Source organism: Mchenga conophoros, linkage group LG14 (assembly GCF_057382185.1).
Source record: "Mchenga conophoros isolate Kocher_MC1m ecotype Shallow Benthic linkage group LG14, M_conophoros_male_GT1.1, whole genome shotgun sequence".
Classification (NCBI taxonomy): Eukaryota; Metazoa; Chordata; class Actinopteri; order Cichliformes; family Cichlidae; genus Mchenga; species Mchenga conophoros.
In genome coordinates, this window is record NC_140539.1 from 24,428,394 (window position 1) to 24,442,517 (window position 14,124).

The window sequence follows — 14,124 nt, forward strand, 5'->3', positions numbered from 1 at the left end:
AGGAATATATTTTGTGTGTGTGAATGAGAGGGAGGCAGGAGAAAAGGTGAAGGTGCAAGGAGCAGATGTAGTGAAGGTGGCATTTAAATCCCATCCAAATCAACATATGGGCACAAGAGAAGAGAAAAAGCGAGTGCAAGGAGGGTGGAGTGGGTGGAGATGAGTATAAGGAGTGATTTGTGACAGAAGGTTAGCAGCAAGAGTGAAAGGGGAGGTTTATGTAAAGGTTTTTTTTATTGGGAATGGCCAGAATGGATGAGAAATAAGTACATCAGAGGAACAGCTCAGATCAGCTCTCAGGAGGGACAGTGGATATACTGAAAAACGGATGGAGCAGCTAGCTGGAAGAAAGGTCCGCAAAGATTCGTGCGTGTAGTAAAGGAGGACATCACTACAAACATGACAAAGGAGGATGGTGTGACAGAGGAGGATGCTAGGCTTTAGGTGAGGTGGAGGCAGATGATCCGCTGTGGTGACCGTTAAATGTCAGAAGGAGATGGAGGACTACACCGGATTTGCAGTGTATGCTTGATTTCAGTTCACTTCCTGCGTGTTAAAATTAGCTGTTTGTTTTTATACTTCCTCATCCCCTAAGAGAACTGCGTCGTTTGGCTTGAGTAACCTTTGACCTTTTACATTACCAGGTACAGTTTTTTTCTCTTTTCCTCATGAAAACTATCTTCCATTTACTTCCAGAGAAATAAACATGGCATGAAACTGTCATTTACCTCTAGCTGGTTCCAGCACTCCAGGTAATGTCTTTTACATACAGTCTGTGATCCAGACCCATAGCGGAGAATGTCCTGAGCGGCGGGCGCCCCCTGCTGGTCGCTGTGGCTCCCTACAGGCTTCAGAGGAAAGGAGACGTGTCTCATTTCAGAGCAGCTTGGACGGACTGATGGAAGCACACAGCACCGGTGGAAACGTGGGAGAGAAAGCAGACGTGGAGATGGCAGGATCTCCGTTTGAACCTTACATCGAGTCCCTGCGGCAGCAGCTGGAAGAGCAGGACCCGGTCTTCCTGATCGGAGTTATCGTCGCTTTGGCGGTGGTTGTTATCACCTGTGGTAAGAAGTCATCTTAGCAGCTTAGCAGGCTAGGCCGAGCGTGTAGCTTAGCCCCGTTAGCCGCAAACAGCGGGTCTGTGATAAACCTGATATGTGAGCAGGGCTTTTTAACATTGAAATACAATAACATGCGCTGTTTTAATAAATTAATATATGTTTTAAATACTTTAGCTTAAGTAGCAAGCTAAGAAGCTAACAACGGCTGTCGGTTTCACGGGAAGTCATTCAAACTTAGAGCTACCACACATTTTTGGCTAACGGACGGCAAGTGCCTTTGATACGTTGAGAATCAGTCACTGAATGTGTGTCCTTTGGTTTGTGTTTGCAGTCTTTCTGAAGTACTTCCTCACCAGTAAGACTGTGCGCACCTCCGTGCTCCTGGTGGGGCTGTGTGACTCGGGGAAAACCCTGCTCTTCAGCCGGGTGAGTTAAGGCTGAGACAGACCCCGGAAGCCCGGTGGGGGGGGGGGGGGGGGCAGCTAATGTATGTTTGTTTGTTTGCTTGCTTATTTCTTTTTGTGCTTTTCATGTGTTGGCAGCTGCTGTCTGGAAAGTTCAAGCGGACACAGACCTCCATCACTGACAGCAGTGCTCCATACAAAGCCAAAAATGACAGGGTGAGTTGAGGACCGTTGGTGGACAGAAGTAACTCGTGTGAGGGTGGGATTCACACCGCTGTTTTTCTCCACTCCGTCTGCAGGGCAGCACCTGGACTCTCATAGACCTGCCAGGCCACGACAGCCTCCGTCCTCAGTACCTGGAGAAGTTCAAGTCCGCGGCCAGGTGAGAGCAGGACGATCTGTGAGGTGATGCATGTGTGAACCGCTGACAGGTGAATGGAATAACGCTGACTGCTTCCACAGAATGAAATGTTCTGACCATAGACTGTATAGAAAGGATGGTGAAGCCATTTTTACCCTTACATGTTTTGCATCATCAAACACACTTTAATGTTAGAAATAACCTGAGTACATACACAGTGCAGTATTAACATCATGACTTAATTGATTAGGGGGGAAAAGCTATCCAAACCTACCTGCCCGTGTGAAAAAAGTAATTGTCCCCTTGTTTCCATCCTTATCACATCTGTCTTATCATCACCCTGTCCTCTTTTTCAGAGCGATTGTGTTTGTAGTGGACAGCGCGATCTTCCAGAAGGAAGTGAGAGACGTGGCCGAGTTCTTGTACGTGTTATTGACGGACGCCGTGATCACCAGAAACGCCCCGGCTCTCGTGGTGGCGTGCAACAAACAAGGTACAGCAACCCTCAGAAAGTTTTTAGAGAGCTGGGGGAAACTTTTTTTTTCTTCATGTTTAAATAGAAGGATTCATAGTTTTCTGTCACATAAGGTAATTGCAGTTCACTGAGTGTACAGTCACATTCCGAGACAGGAATGTCCTAATATCTGAGCCTTCACTGCTTACTCTGAGTACATCCAGGTTATTCACTGGTGTCTTTATCTTGTAGACATCACCATGGCAAAATCTGCTAAACTGATTCAGCAGCAGCTGGAAAAGGAGCTGTAAGTAACGCTGTTTTGTTGTCTTCTTATACAATAAATATTTTTGGGAGCATTGCAACAATAAAACTTTATTGTCCATTGCAAAGCAGTGGAACTTTTTCTTGGCTCTCAGTGTAAATAAATAAAACCACAAAAAATAATGAATGCTACATAGCAGGATTCAAAGATTGTTGCAGATATGACATTTTGTTTTTGTTTTTCACTTTGTTCTTTTTCAGTTTTTGTGTTGTAATTATGCCAATTTATTAATATTTCCACTCATAAGCCAGTGACTGATCCTGTATTTATTATGAACCTGTTACGGCAGACTGTTGGACGTGTGTGTTTAATGTGGACTGCGATGTGTTACTGCAGCCTACCCCAGGTATCATAGGGTAAGAGGCGGGATACACCCTGGACAGGTCGCCAGGCCTAACACAGAGGGGCAAACAGCCATTCACACTCACATTCGCGTCTATGGCCAATTTAGACTCATCGGTTAACCTAACCCCACTAACTGCATGTCTTTGGACTGTGGAAGGAAGGCAGAGCACCCAGAGAGGACCAACACAGACACGGGGAGAACATGCAAACTCCACACCATAAATAGCACAGTTGCCTCACAGCTGGCTTCCTCCCACAGTCCAGAGAATAATATATGTTTACATTGTTTAATGTAGTCTTCATTGTGCATATTATTCTAAATATGACCTCTAAAACAATAGATGTATTTCAACAATCAATGTTGTTCTGCTAAATTTATCAGTACGTGGATCTTAGCCTTACACCAAATCCAAGATGGGAGTTTGGCAGTTTGGCTTAGGCTAAAATCAGGGCCACTTAGTACAACCCAGATTATTTATTTATTTATTGCCTTAAATGTTTCCCCTAGATTATTTTATGTATTATATATTTTCATAATGTAAAAAATATTGACTAGAAATCTGGGCGCCTATTGATTCAGTCAAGTTGGATTTTTAAAGAACTAGTTCTTTAGTTTCTCTAGAGACATAAATACATTTTAAACATTTTAAAGAGGAACCCCCAACAAGGCAAGGATCCCCTAACAGAAAGATATTGATGACTGTGAGGAGGAAGGACTTCCGTTTAAGAGAACTAGACTCGGGGACGAGCAGCCATCAGCTACGACTGGTTGGTAAGAGAAAAGATCAGAATGCAACAAAATGAAAACTACAGAAGAGAAAAGGCAAAAAGTTAATTAGCTAAAATAATGTGGTGTCTTAGAGGCCAGTCAAGAGACAATAGAAGTGGGAGTCATCACCTGTAAGGACAAACACACAAAGACTGTATAAGGCCACATCAGAGACATAGTACCGGTACTGGGTTTTAATGTCTGCCACTTAAATCTTGAATCTAAAATAAACCCTGCAGGTCTGCTGAGCAGTAAACGATTCTTCTTTAACGATGTCTCATTGTCTTGCAGGAATACCTTGAGAGTGACTCGCTCGGCAGCACTGAGCTCTCAGGACGGCTCCGTAGGCGGCAGCATGTACCTGGGCAAAAAAGGCAAAGACTTTGAGTTCAGCCAGCTGCCCATGAAGGTGGAGTTTGTGGAGTGCAGCGCCCGCGGGAGCAAGGGTGAAGACGGGGGGGATGCAGACATGGAGTTGCTGGAGAAGGCCCTGGCCAAACTGTAAACATCATCTGCTCAGTGCACATTGCCCTAAAGGCACAAACCTCCAAAATGTGAGACCACGCCAACATCGCCTGCACCTCTCAGTAATCAGAGGGGTGAAACGCCTCACGCCTGTTAACTTTATTTAAACCTGTTCTTGCAAGACATGAAAGGATTTTAACAGTGGAAGACATCCAGGCAGATTTAGTAGGCTATTAGTAAGTGATTGTGGAAACGATCTCTACAGTGCTGTGAAGTGATCCTGCTTACTCAGTGAAACTTCCACTTTAAAAAGCTTCCATTTGATTGATTTGTGACGTGCAGCTTAAAAACTTTTTGTTAGACTAGAAGAAATATTGTCAAAGATTTTACCACCAGTGGATTTTTCTTAAGCCTTTCTCGTGCCGTCTGAGCTGTAAGCTGCCTTGTTAAATCAGACGGGCGTGAATTTGCTCAGTCTCGTGCCTTTTCATGTGTCGTTGTTGTGTTTTTCTTGTTTGTGGAAGAATGATGCTCCCTTCTTTGAAAGTGCTGCATGAATGCAGAACATTTCCAATGAATGTACTTTAATGTTTTGTTGGCGTTAAGAGAGCAGAATGCTGTTTGTAGTTCTCGGGTTTGGTTTGGAAACAAAAACCACAGTTTTTGATGCTTGATGCTGATGTGTGTGGTGTGTCAGTGAAATGCAGTCCAGGAAGAGGGAGCAGTCGTCTTCTTCTTTAGTGTCGCCATGCAATACATCCCCAGCATCCTACTCCTGTCACACCAACCATGTCTTAACCTCTTGAAGTCTTCCACCTGTTCTTGTTATTCCCACAGTCTCCAAATTATCTTGCCTGCACGCTCTTCTTCACGTCTCCTGTGTAGTTTCAGTTTCATTAACCAGGTATTTGAACACATCTGCTCCTTGTGGCTTCACTCAGGAACTGGACAGAGTGATGAGATCCCTGACGGTTAAACCTTGATCCAGCGTTTCCTTCTGTTTTTTGCTTTTTGTTTTTTTTGGAGTTGTGTATCCCAGAGTCAGCCTGTGGCAATTCATAAGCAGCAAACAGGACTTAATCATTAACATGTATTCCAGAAAATCCCAGTTCTTCTTTCACATGGGATGTGCTTTTATTTTTTATGCTTTTTTTCATGTGGCAGCAATTCAAATGCATGTGTGGCTGTCTGCAATCATTTTTTTGTTCTGATGTCTGTGGGGCCAGCTTTCATTTACTGTGCTTTGATTTCTGTTGGCCACCTGGTTTGGATTGGGGTGGCTTCATTAAAAACTCTGTTAAACATGAAATGCAGATTTCTTCTGTCAGATGTGGCACAATTACAATCCAGAAAAATGAAGAACTTGTTTATAAAAGCATAACAAATCTATTCAGAGACAGAACGTGTATTTAAAAGAGATACTTTTATAGGGCCACACACACACAAAACCTCATAAATAAGCCTGCAGTAAACGAGACTCCAAAATAACTAACCTCTGGTTTATTACATTGTGGACTCTCATGCAGATTTTTTTGATGTTTGCTGCTCTATAGATTAATACTGGTTGGGCTTATTTTTTTTTTCAAAATGTTAACAGATTTTAAGAAGGAAAACCAAAAACATAACTCTGTCTCAATCAACAAACAGATGAGGAAAAAAGGTTTTCTAAAAGATGAACTGCTGTGAGGGAAAATAAAAAAGCTGTTTAGTGTCCAGTTAAGAGAGAGGGTAGACTGTCAGACTGGAGCTCTGATCTGCAACTATCACACTTGGTTCTCCTTTCAGCACAGTAGGACACAGCCAGTTCACCTTGTCCCCATGGCTGATGCTCAGTTTAGGCCCAGACTTATCCTCCGTCACCTCCTCTGCACTTCCTGCTGCTCCTGCTTCATCGCTCCCCTCAGCCTCGTCCTTCTGTGCATCAGTCTTTGTTTTCTCCTGGGACTGCTCCTTCCTCTTTGCTTTGCTCTTACCCTTCCTTCGATGGGGTGCTGTCTTTTGAATTTTCCCCTCTGGAGCCACCACTGGGTGCTTGCTGAGGTCCCATAATGCAACCTGGCTGTCATTTCCACCAGTGATGAGCCAGTATGGATGGGAGAGGAAGTTAACAAAGTGGGCTTGCGAGGCTCCCTGGCTGTGGGCTTTAAACGCTCCGTGCTGCTCCAGTTTTGAGCCGCTCCCGATCCGCATCAGGTGTACCCGCCCGTCCTCTGCTGCGCACCCCAAAATATTTCCACAGCTCGAGACAGAAACGCAGTGGGCCAGCGGCGGGTTGAAGAGCTGACCAGGTCGCTGCTGCTGGTCGCCTTCCTCCTCTGCCACATCCTGAAGGTTGAGGGTCCACAGAGGGCGGGTCTTCTGCAGACCCCACAGCATCACCTGAGAGACCAACAAAGCTAATGTCAGGAAAGAAATGTTAGTAACAGGAAATAAGTAGGTAAACGTTTTCTCACCTGCATGTCGAGTCCGGCAGACACCAGGTTATTGGGCCTGTGAGGCCGAAAAGCAACAGAGGAGCAGATGTTGGTGTGTCTGCGCAGAGTCCTGCAAACTTTTCCTCCAGGAACCTCCAACACCCGCACAGCCCCGGAGTCATCCGCCACAGCCAGGGCCGAACTGGTCTCATTCAGTGCTAAAGCGTTGATCTCCTCCTCCCCTGCAGCCTGATACTCCTCTACGGGACCCTTCAGGCTCCTTGGGTCAAGCACACTAACTGCATCTCCATGTGCTACAAACAGCTGGTTTGGAGCTGAAGGTGAGAACACAACGCTTGTGCTGTCTTCTTCACCAGAAAGAGTGATGCGGCCTACGATGGTGCCCTCCTGGCTCCACACTGTGACCTCTCCACCCTCAGAGCCTGAAGCAATGAGAGTTTCAGGGCCCATAGACACCCCTACACAGAGAATGGAAGTGGAGTGGCCCTCAGACCACTGCCTGGCCATGCTGACCCTGTAAAATGTAGGTTAATGAGAAGAATTAGACATATTTCTAGATGTACACCAAGCCTACTTTTACTTAACAACACAGTGCCAGGTAGGTTTGGATCATGAAATTATTATGTAAAAACTGCATCTTGTATTTACTCAGATTATTTTTGTCTAATAGGAATATTTGTTTGGGGACATGAAACCTGTACGTGTGACAAATACGCAAAAGAAAAGAAGTCCAAAAACACTGAATTTAAATGCGCTCAGGAGCGGTTTTCCAAATACTTAAATTGTATTTCACTCGCATATAAAGGATGAGCCTGTAGATTGGATTATTACTTCATACAAACCACAATAATGAAAGAAGTTGCTACAAACAGAAAATCAAGTCCAACTGTGCTAACCTGCTAGCTCAGCCGCTAATTTTTAACCTGTCCAGCTGACGCTTTGACGGCGGTAACAAACACGTTGACCTGAATTTACCGATTACAGTTGATTTATAACGTGACTTCACCGAGAACAGAGAAATTACACTACCTTCTAGAGACGTTTAAAACTTCAGCAGGTTGCCATGTGAGGCTGAGTCGCCTGTTGATGTCGTCACGTACACGTTTTAAGATTTAGCCCTGTGTTTAGCTTGTCAGGCGGCATCAGCGAGGATTTTTTTCTTTCTTATATTAAACTTATCTGCGTTAATATTTATTATTTATTTATCATATTTATTACATCAAGCATTTAAATAATATATTCAAATAATTAATTTTCTTTTCCTTTTCTGCAAAATTGGAGCAAAGTACTGCCTGCGAAGTGAGTTTCAGGGTAAAAAGCTGATGTTCTGTCTGCGTTAAATGGGGTTTATTAGTTTATTAGAGGCTACAAAGCCACTTATATATATATATATATATATATATATATATATGTGTGTGTGTGTGTGTGTGTATATACATGTGTATATATATACGTGTGTGTGTATATACATGTGTATATATATACGTGTGTGTGTATATACATGTGTATATATATACGTGTGTGTATATATACATGTGTGTATATATACATGTGTATATATCGATGATCGATAGTCATCTCCATGCACAGAATGTCAAAGCTTTCTTGAACAGATGTGCAAGCCGGCAGAGCTAATGCTTTACACAGAAAGTAGTAACACATAGCCTATTACATATTCTGCGTGACATGAAAAAGGAAAGCAGAGAAGAGGCAGTTCATCAGGTCATTGTTCAGCGTGCCCCCACTCCCCTCCCCGCCTGGCCTTCATTGGCTGTTCTTCGCTGATTCATCCAAAGCTGTAGATCTGATGAGTGTGGGCCATTTCTGGGTCAGTGAGCACCATGTTGCACTGAATAGGAAACAGAGAGGGGAGGCCGGAGCTTTCAGACCCTCACACACACACATTACATTGTCAGCCCTTCATTCAAGTACTGAGACATGCTGTACACCCTGACAAAGCTGCAGGAGCACAGAGCACTGTAAATGTAAGTACTGTGCAACATTTACCTTTTTTGATCATAAACTGTGCATTAGTGAGCTGCATCCTCACAGTGCTGTTACAGTGGGAAGGCTGAATTAGGTGGCAGAAATGTGCTGATGAAATGTGATGCTGACCTTGTTGTCAGGTTGTTTCACAGTTGAAGGTTTGGTCACACGCAGTCTATTTGTCAGTTAAACACGACCTCCCCAGTTGTGTAACACAGTGGACCGCTATTCTAGTCACTCTTTAAATATATTTTTGTAATATTGCGATATCTTCGGTGTAAAGTAAGCAACGTCTTTTTGAGGTGGAATAATATTTAGCACATCGTGCTTGAATGAGACTGTATTTTTCTCCATAACTATCAAAAACTCTGAACATAAACATTCTGATGGTGCAGTCATGGTCGAGGTGGCAAACAGAATTCACATTAGTGACAAATGAATTACCTTCTGCTACCATTGGACTTTTTCCAGCAATTATTTCAGAAGATAAGCTGCTCCTGGCAGATTCTGATGCAGCAGCTACTGAATTGAGTTGATTTAGATGGGCCAGAAAAGAATCTTACTTTGAAAATATTCATTTATATGCATTTAAATACTGGTAACTTACCTCTCAAGTGAACTGTATACCTGTGTTTGCTTTTCTTTAGTGTTTTTGTCCTTTATAGGCTTCAACCATATCTTTATTTATCGTCCTGTCCATTTGTTGTTGAGCACCTTCAGACAGAGCTACTGGAAACTGCATGCCTGCTTGTCCAGTAAAGCTGCTTCTAACTCTCCATTTCAGACGATTTGGCGGTGCATGAAAATATTCACACAGCAGAGAGAATGAGGTCGCCATATTTTCCAGCCAGATCTGTGCTTTTCCACAAGGAGCCGAACGGAGTGACGTACAGAGTCCCAGCTCTGCTCTACCTGCCCCGCTCCAGATCCTTTCTGGCTTTCTGTGAGGAGAGGCTCAGCCCGTCCGACTCTCAGGCTCACCTGCTGGTCGTGAGGAAAGGCACTTTCTACAGGAGCTATGTGGAAGTCAGTGATACTCAATGCTCACTGGCTCAGGGCTGTACAATTAAAACTTGTGCACATATAAATACTGGAGCTTAAGTACATTTTTACAATCAGAAGTTTGATAACAAGTACTTCTTCTAAAATCTATAGCCTGACATAGGCAGAAAAGTAAACAAATGTAGGAAGAAAAGGTCAATATTTTAACAGGTTATAATAAGAAAAATAGTGACTTTACAAAGTAACAGTGAGTTAGGAAAATTTTGATAGTCTTGTTTTAGATTCAACGAATTAAATCAGACTGTAAAGCAAGTTTTATGGCACCTATAATGATTTAATATCATTCAGTGCAAATATAAGTGGTACAATAAAAAATAAATATACTGAAGATTTTATTCAAGTATTTTAACCAAGTGTGGCTGATAAAGTACAAAAATAAAAAACAATAACAGACTTTAAATGTAATTTTCAGATTCTATAATCCTCTAAATATAAGATAAGATAAGATAAGATAAGATAAGATAGAACTTTATTAATCCCTCGGGTGGGTTCCTCTGGGAAATTCGACTTCCAAAAAAAAAGCACAGCAACGACCGAAGTTACAGTTACAGAATTGTTATATATATATATATATATATATATGTATATATATATATATACACACACACACACACACACACACATATATAAATACAGAGACAAATATAAATAAAATATACAAAGGGGATAAATAGAATAAATAGGAATAAAAAATAAAAATACAAGTGAATTGCACATTTCAAGTGAGGTCTATTGCACTGTTGACTATTTACAAAAAGTATTGCACAAGGTATTGTACAGTGAGGTGAAGAGGCACTACAGCTTAGTTGTTCCCCCCTCCTTTGTCCTCCTGTTTCCCCTCCCTCTCCCCTCCAGAGAGGAGTTAAACAGTCTGATGGCGTGTGGGACAAAGGAGTTTTTAAGTCTGTTAGTTCTTGTCTTGGGGAGAAGCAACCTGTCACTGAACAGACTCTTCTGGTTGTTAATGGCCGTGTGCAGAGGATGCCCAGCATTGTTCATAATGTCCAGCAGTTTCTTTAATGTCCTTTTCTCTGCCACTGTCACCAGAGTGTCCAGCTTCGTGCCGACCACAGAGCTAGCCCTCCTGATCAGTTTCTCCAGCCTGGATGAGTCCCTCTTTGCTGTGCTGCTCCCCCAGCACACCACAGCATAGAAAAGTACTCCAGCAACCACTGACTGGTAAAACATCCTCAGGAGCTTCCTGCAGATGTTAAAAGACCTCAGCCTCCTGAGGAAGTACAGTCGGCTTTGGGCTTTTTTATACAGGTGCTCTGTGTTGCATGACCAGTCCAGTTTATTGTCCACCCACAGCCCGAGGTACTTGTACTTGTTGACCACCTCCACCTCCTCCCCCTCTATCTGAACCGGCAGTGGACCTTCTCTGGACCTCCCGAAGTCCACAACCAGTTCCTTAGTCTTTGAGGTGTTGAGTTGCAGGTGGTTTGTGTGACTCCATGCGACAAAGTTCCTCACCAGACTTCTGTACTCCTCTTCCTGATCATCCATGGCCGTGTCATCTGCAAACTTCTGAATATGGCATAATTCAGAGTTGTAGCAGAAGTCAGAGGTGTACAGGGTGAAGAGAAGAGGGGACAGCACAGTTCCCTGTGGTGCTCCTGTGCTGCTGACCACAGTGTCAGACGTGATGTCCTTCAGCCTGACGTACTGTGGTCTGTCGGTGAGGTAGTCGGAGATCCAAGCCACCAGGCAGGGGTCCACCTCCATCCTGTTCAGTTTTTCCTGAAGCATACAGGGCCGGATGGTATTAAAGGCAAGAAACAGGATCCTGACCGTGCCTTTTCCCCCATCCAGGTGTGAGTGGGCTCTGTGTAGGAGGTACAGGATGGCATCCTCCACTCCGACACCCGCCTTGTATGCAAACTGTAGTGGGTCCTGGGCATGTTGTACCTGTGGTCGGAGGAGGTTGAGGAAGAGCCGCTCTAGAGTCTTCATAAGATGTGACGTCAGTGCCACCAGTCGGAAGTCATTCAGCTCATTGGGCCGGTTCTTTTTGGGGACCGGGACGATGCAGGATGTCTTCCATAGGGCGGGCACTCTCCCCAGTCGCATATGAAGTTTGTAAAAAAAAATTAAATAATTAAAATCTTTTTTTTAACTCTTGTTTTGTAATTTGACTGAACAGGCATTTTAAGTAAAATCAAACAGACGTGAGAAGCATCATTTCTTGTGTCTCCTGTGATTCTTCTCAATCGTCGTTTGTCTGCAGTGGGAGGACATCCGTGTTCTGGGCACTGCTTTCCTGCCAGGCCACCGATCCATGAACCCGTGCCCGGTCTACGATGAGTTCACGGGCACTCTCTTTCTGTTCTTCATCGCTGTTCTGGGTCACACCTCAGAGTCCTATCAGCTGGTGACAGGGAAGAACGTGACCAGACTGTGCTACGTCTCCAGCACTGATGATGGCGACACCTGGAGTCCCGTCACCGACCTCACCAAGAAGGTCATAGGAGACACTATTAAAGGTGAGGCTCATTCGAAAAAGCATTGTGGTATTATTTATCTCCAGTTAAATTGGAAACAGCCTCTTTGTCTTCAACAAAAAGATCTAAGTAAGAGTCACAAGATGACAAAATCCACAGTCCCAATTCTGCTTCCTTCCTGGCAGAATGGGCCACCTTCGCTCTCGGCCCGGGCCACGGCATCCAGCTGAAGTCGGGCCGTTTGCTCATTCCTGCCTACGCCTACCACATCGAGTGCAAAGAGTGCTTCGGCCACCTCTGCCAGACCACTCCCCACTCATTCTGCTTTCACAGTGACACCCACGGGAGAACCTGGCGCTTTGGAGAGGCGGTCCCAGGACCAGAGACCGTGGAGTGTCAGATGGTGTCTGTGGACGAAGAGGATGGGACTAACGTGTTATACTGTAATGCTCGAAGCCCTCTCGGGTACAGAGTGCAGGCCCTCAGTCTGGATGATGGAGCCGTGTTTCAGGAGGGGCAGCTGGTGCAGCGGTTGGTGGAGCCTCGAAATGGTTGTCATGGGAGTATTATTGGATTTCCTGCCCCGTTAAATCTGTGTCAGAGTCTTAGCAACGATTTACAGCGACCTGTACGGCTCTCCAGACACTGGACATCCTGCACCACAGAGTCCAGTCTCTCCAAGTCGAGTACCAGCTCTGTAGCCTTTTCAGTGTCAGCAAACAGCTCCAGCACCACCAGCTCTATCCCACCTCCTCATGAAGCCCCTCCGGATTTCCTGACTCCTACGTGGGTAGTATATTCCCACCCAACATGGACGAATGCACGCAAAAACCTGGGCTTGTTCCTCAGCCTTTTCCCCCGTGATCCAGACAGCTGGCGTGGCCCCTGGGTGATCTATGATGGGCCGAGCGCATACTCTGACCTGGCCTACCTGGAGCTGTCACCCTCACCTGGAGCCCCACCTGCTGTGGCCTTCGCCTGCCTGTTTGAGTGTGGTACCAAAACAGCTTACGACGAAATCTGCTTCAGCATCTTCACCCTCTACGAGCTCATCGATAATCTGCCCCGGGACGTCTGGCTGGAAACAAACAACGAAGGACACAGAAAACAGCAGGGGGGGAGCTGTAGACATGATGCTCAAAGTGCAGCAGTTTCCCAACAGGTGACTCCTGTGAAGAAGAGGAGGAAGAAGAGCAAGCTGGCTGAGATGTGCTCTGTGTCTTAATGTAGATTTTAAACTTGTGATACAAGTCGTTTATTAACTGTTTCCTATATTATGCTTCACTTATTTGGACCTGTGCAGACTGAAATGTTCTCAGATTTCATAAAATTCAGATTTTGACACAAATATAGAGCTAACACTTCACTGAAGCACCTCAGGTCTGCAAAAGGAAGATAAAACTCTAAAGACATCGCTCAGTTTTCCCCATCCCTCCACCACTGTGGTCACAGCTGGCATGAGGTTTCTGGGTTTTGTCCCAACGTGGTGCTTTATGTGCATTATGATCAAACATCTCCATCTGTTCAAAGCACATTGTTCTTGTTCTTATTCAGATGCAGCTTTGCAAACCTAAGCTGTGCTGCCTTCTTTTTAGAAGCAAGAGACTTCTGGAAACCCTTCCAACCAAGCTGTATTGTACTTGTTCAGTCTTTTTCTAATTATGCTATTATGAACTTTAACATACCAACTGAGGCCTGTTGAGTCTGAGCAGTAGCTCAGCGTCTCAGGTCATAACTGTCACTTGGATAAAAAGTAAACATTCAAGTTCACAGAGGAAAAGAATTCAGGACTGAGCTGAAGTGTTGGACAGACACTGAGAGGGTGGAGCACTCGCTGAGCTTCTGTCCACCATATTTTCCATCACATCGTGCACACAAGTGACAAAATAGATTTTTCTGATGTGTCACGTTTTAATTTGAAGGCGTGCAATAAAAATCTTTCACTTCCTAAAGTATTGTGTTGTTTTTGTTGCAATCTTCCCAGAACCAGACATTTTCCTTTGCTGTCCGGTG

At 44.4% G+C, this 14,124-nt stretch overlaps 3 protein-coding genes across 6 annotated transcripts; 2 read left to right on the forward strand and 1 right to left on the reverse strand.

Moving 5' to 3' along the window:
- The first annotated feature begins 829 nt into the window (after positions 1–829).
- srprb (SRP receptor subunit beta) lies at positions 830–5,496 on the forward strand. The gene is made up of 7 exons (XM_085243540.1): positions 830–1,067; positions 1,396–1,490; positions 1,607–1,684; positions 1,768–1,850; positions 2,186–2,322; positions 2,536–2,590; positions 4,014–5,496. The coding sequence occupies exons 1-7, from the start codon at positions 899–901 to the stop codon at positions 4,225–4,227; spliced, it is 831 nt and encodes a 276-aa protein (XP_085099666.1). The 5' UTR covers positions 830–898; the 3' UTR covers positions 4,228–5,496.
- A 176-nt stretch (positions 5,497–5,672) lies between these two features.
- Positions 5,673–7,741, reverse strand: wdr53 (WD repeat domain 53). 2 transcript variants are annotated; one of them, XM_085243526.1, is made up of 3 exons: positions 7,652–7,741; positions 6,641–7,136; positions 5,673–6,566 (listed from the first exon to the last, which is right to left on the reverse strand). In XM_085243526.1, the coding sequence occupies exons 2-3, from the start codon at positions 7,127–7,129 to the stop codon at positions 5,904–5,906; spliced, it is 1,152 nt and encodes a 383-aa protein (XP_085099652.1). In that variant the 5' UTR covers positions 7,130–7,136; positions 7,652–7,741; the 3' UTR covers positions 5,673–5,903. The 2 variants fall into 2 exon arrangements, with proteins under 2 accessions (XP_085099652.1, XP_085099653.1); XM_085243527.1 differs by having other exon boundaries at positions 7,519–7,656.
- neu4 (sialidase 4) lies at positions 7,136–14,057 on the forward strand. Of its 3 annotated transcripts, none has more exons than XM_085243521.1 (4): positions 7,136–7,220; positions 9,393–9,634; positions 11,898–12,153; positions 12,297–14,057. In XM_085243521.1, exons 1-4 carry the CDS (start codon positions 7,154–7,156, stop codon positions 13,334–13,336), a joined length of 1,605 nt encoding a protein of 534 aa, XP_085099647.1. In that variant the 5' UTR covers positions 7,136–7,153; the 3' UTR covers positions 13,337–14,057. The 3 variants fall into 3 exon arrangements, with proteins under 3 accessions (XP_085099647.1, XP_085099648.1, XP_085099649.1); XM_085243522.1 differs by lacking the exon at positions 7,136–7,220 and adding an exon at positions 8,461–8,607; XM_085243523.1 differs by lacking the exons at positions 7,136–7,220; positions 9,393–9,634 and adding an exon at positions 9,714–11,745.
- Positions 14,058–14,124: the final 67 nt, after the last annotated feature.

What these genes read in the sequence shown, in the direction of transcription:
- srprb (XM_085243540.1), top strand. Translation starts at nt 899, where the DNA reads ATGGAAGCACACAGCACCGGTGGAAACGTGGGAGAGAAAGCAGACGTG. An exon ending in ACAAAGCCAAAAATGACAGG is followed by an intron (nt 1,685 to 1,767) that starts GTGAGTTGAGGA and finishes CTCCGTCTGCAG; the next exon opens with GGCAGCACCTGGACTCTCAT. An exon ending in CAGCAGCTGGAAAAGGAGCT is followed by an intron (nt 2,591 to 4,013) that starts GTAAGTAACGCT and finishes ATTGTCTTGCAG; the next exon opens with GAATACCTTGAGAGTGACTC.
- wdr53 (XM_085243526.1), bottom strand. Translation starts at nt 7,129, where the DNA reads ATGGCCAGGCAGTGGTCTGAGGGCCACTCCACTTCCATTCTCTGTGTA. An exon ending in CTGCCGGACTCGACATGCAG is followed by an intron (nt 6,567 to 6,640) that starts GTGAGAAAACGT and finishes TTGGTCTCTCAG; the next exon opens with GTGATGCTGTGGGGTCTGCA.
- neu4 (XM_085243521.1), top strand. Translation starts at nt 7,154, where the DNA reads ATGAGAAGAATTAGACATATTTCTAGATGTACACCAAGCCTACTTTTA. An exon ending in ACTTAACAACACAGTGCCAG is followed by an intron (nt 7,221 to 9,392) that starts GTAGGTTTGGAT and finishes TCTCCATTTCAG; the next exon opens with ACGATTTGGCGGTGCATGAA. An exon ending in TCTACAGGAGCTATGTGGAA is followed by an intron (nt 9,635 to 11,897) that starts GTCAGTGATACT and finishes GTTTGTCTGCAG; the next exon opens with TGGGAGGACATCCGTGTTCT.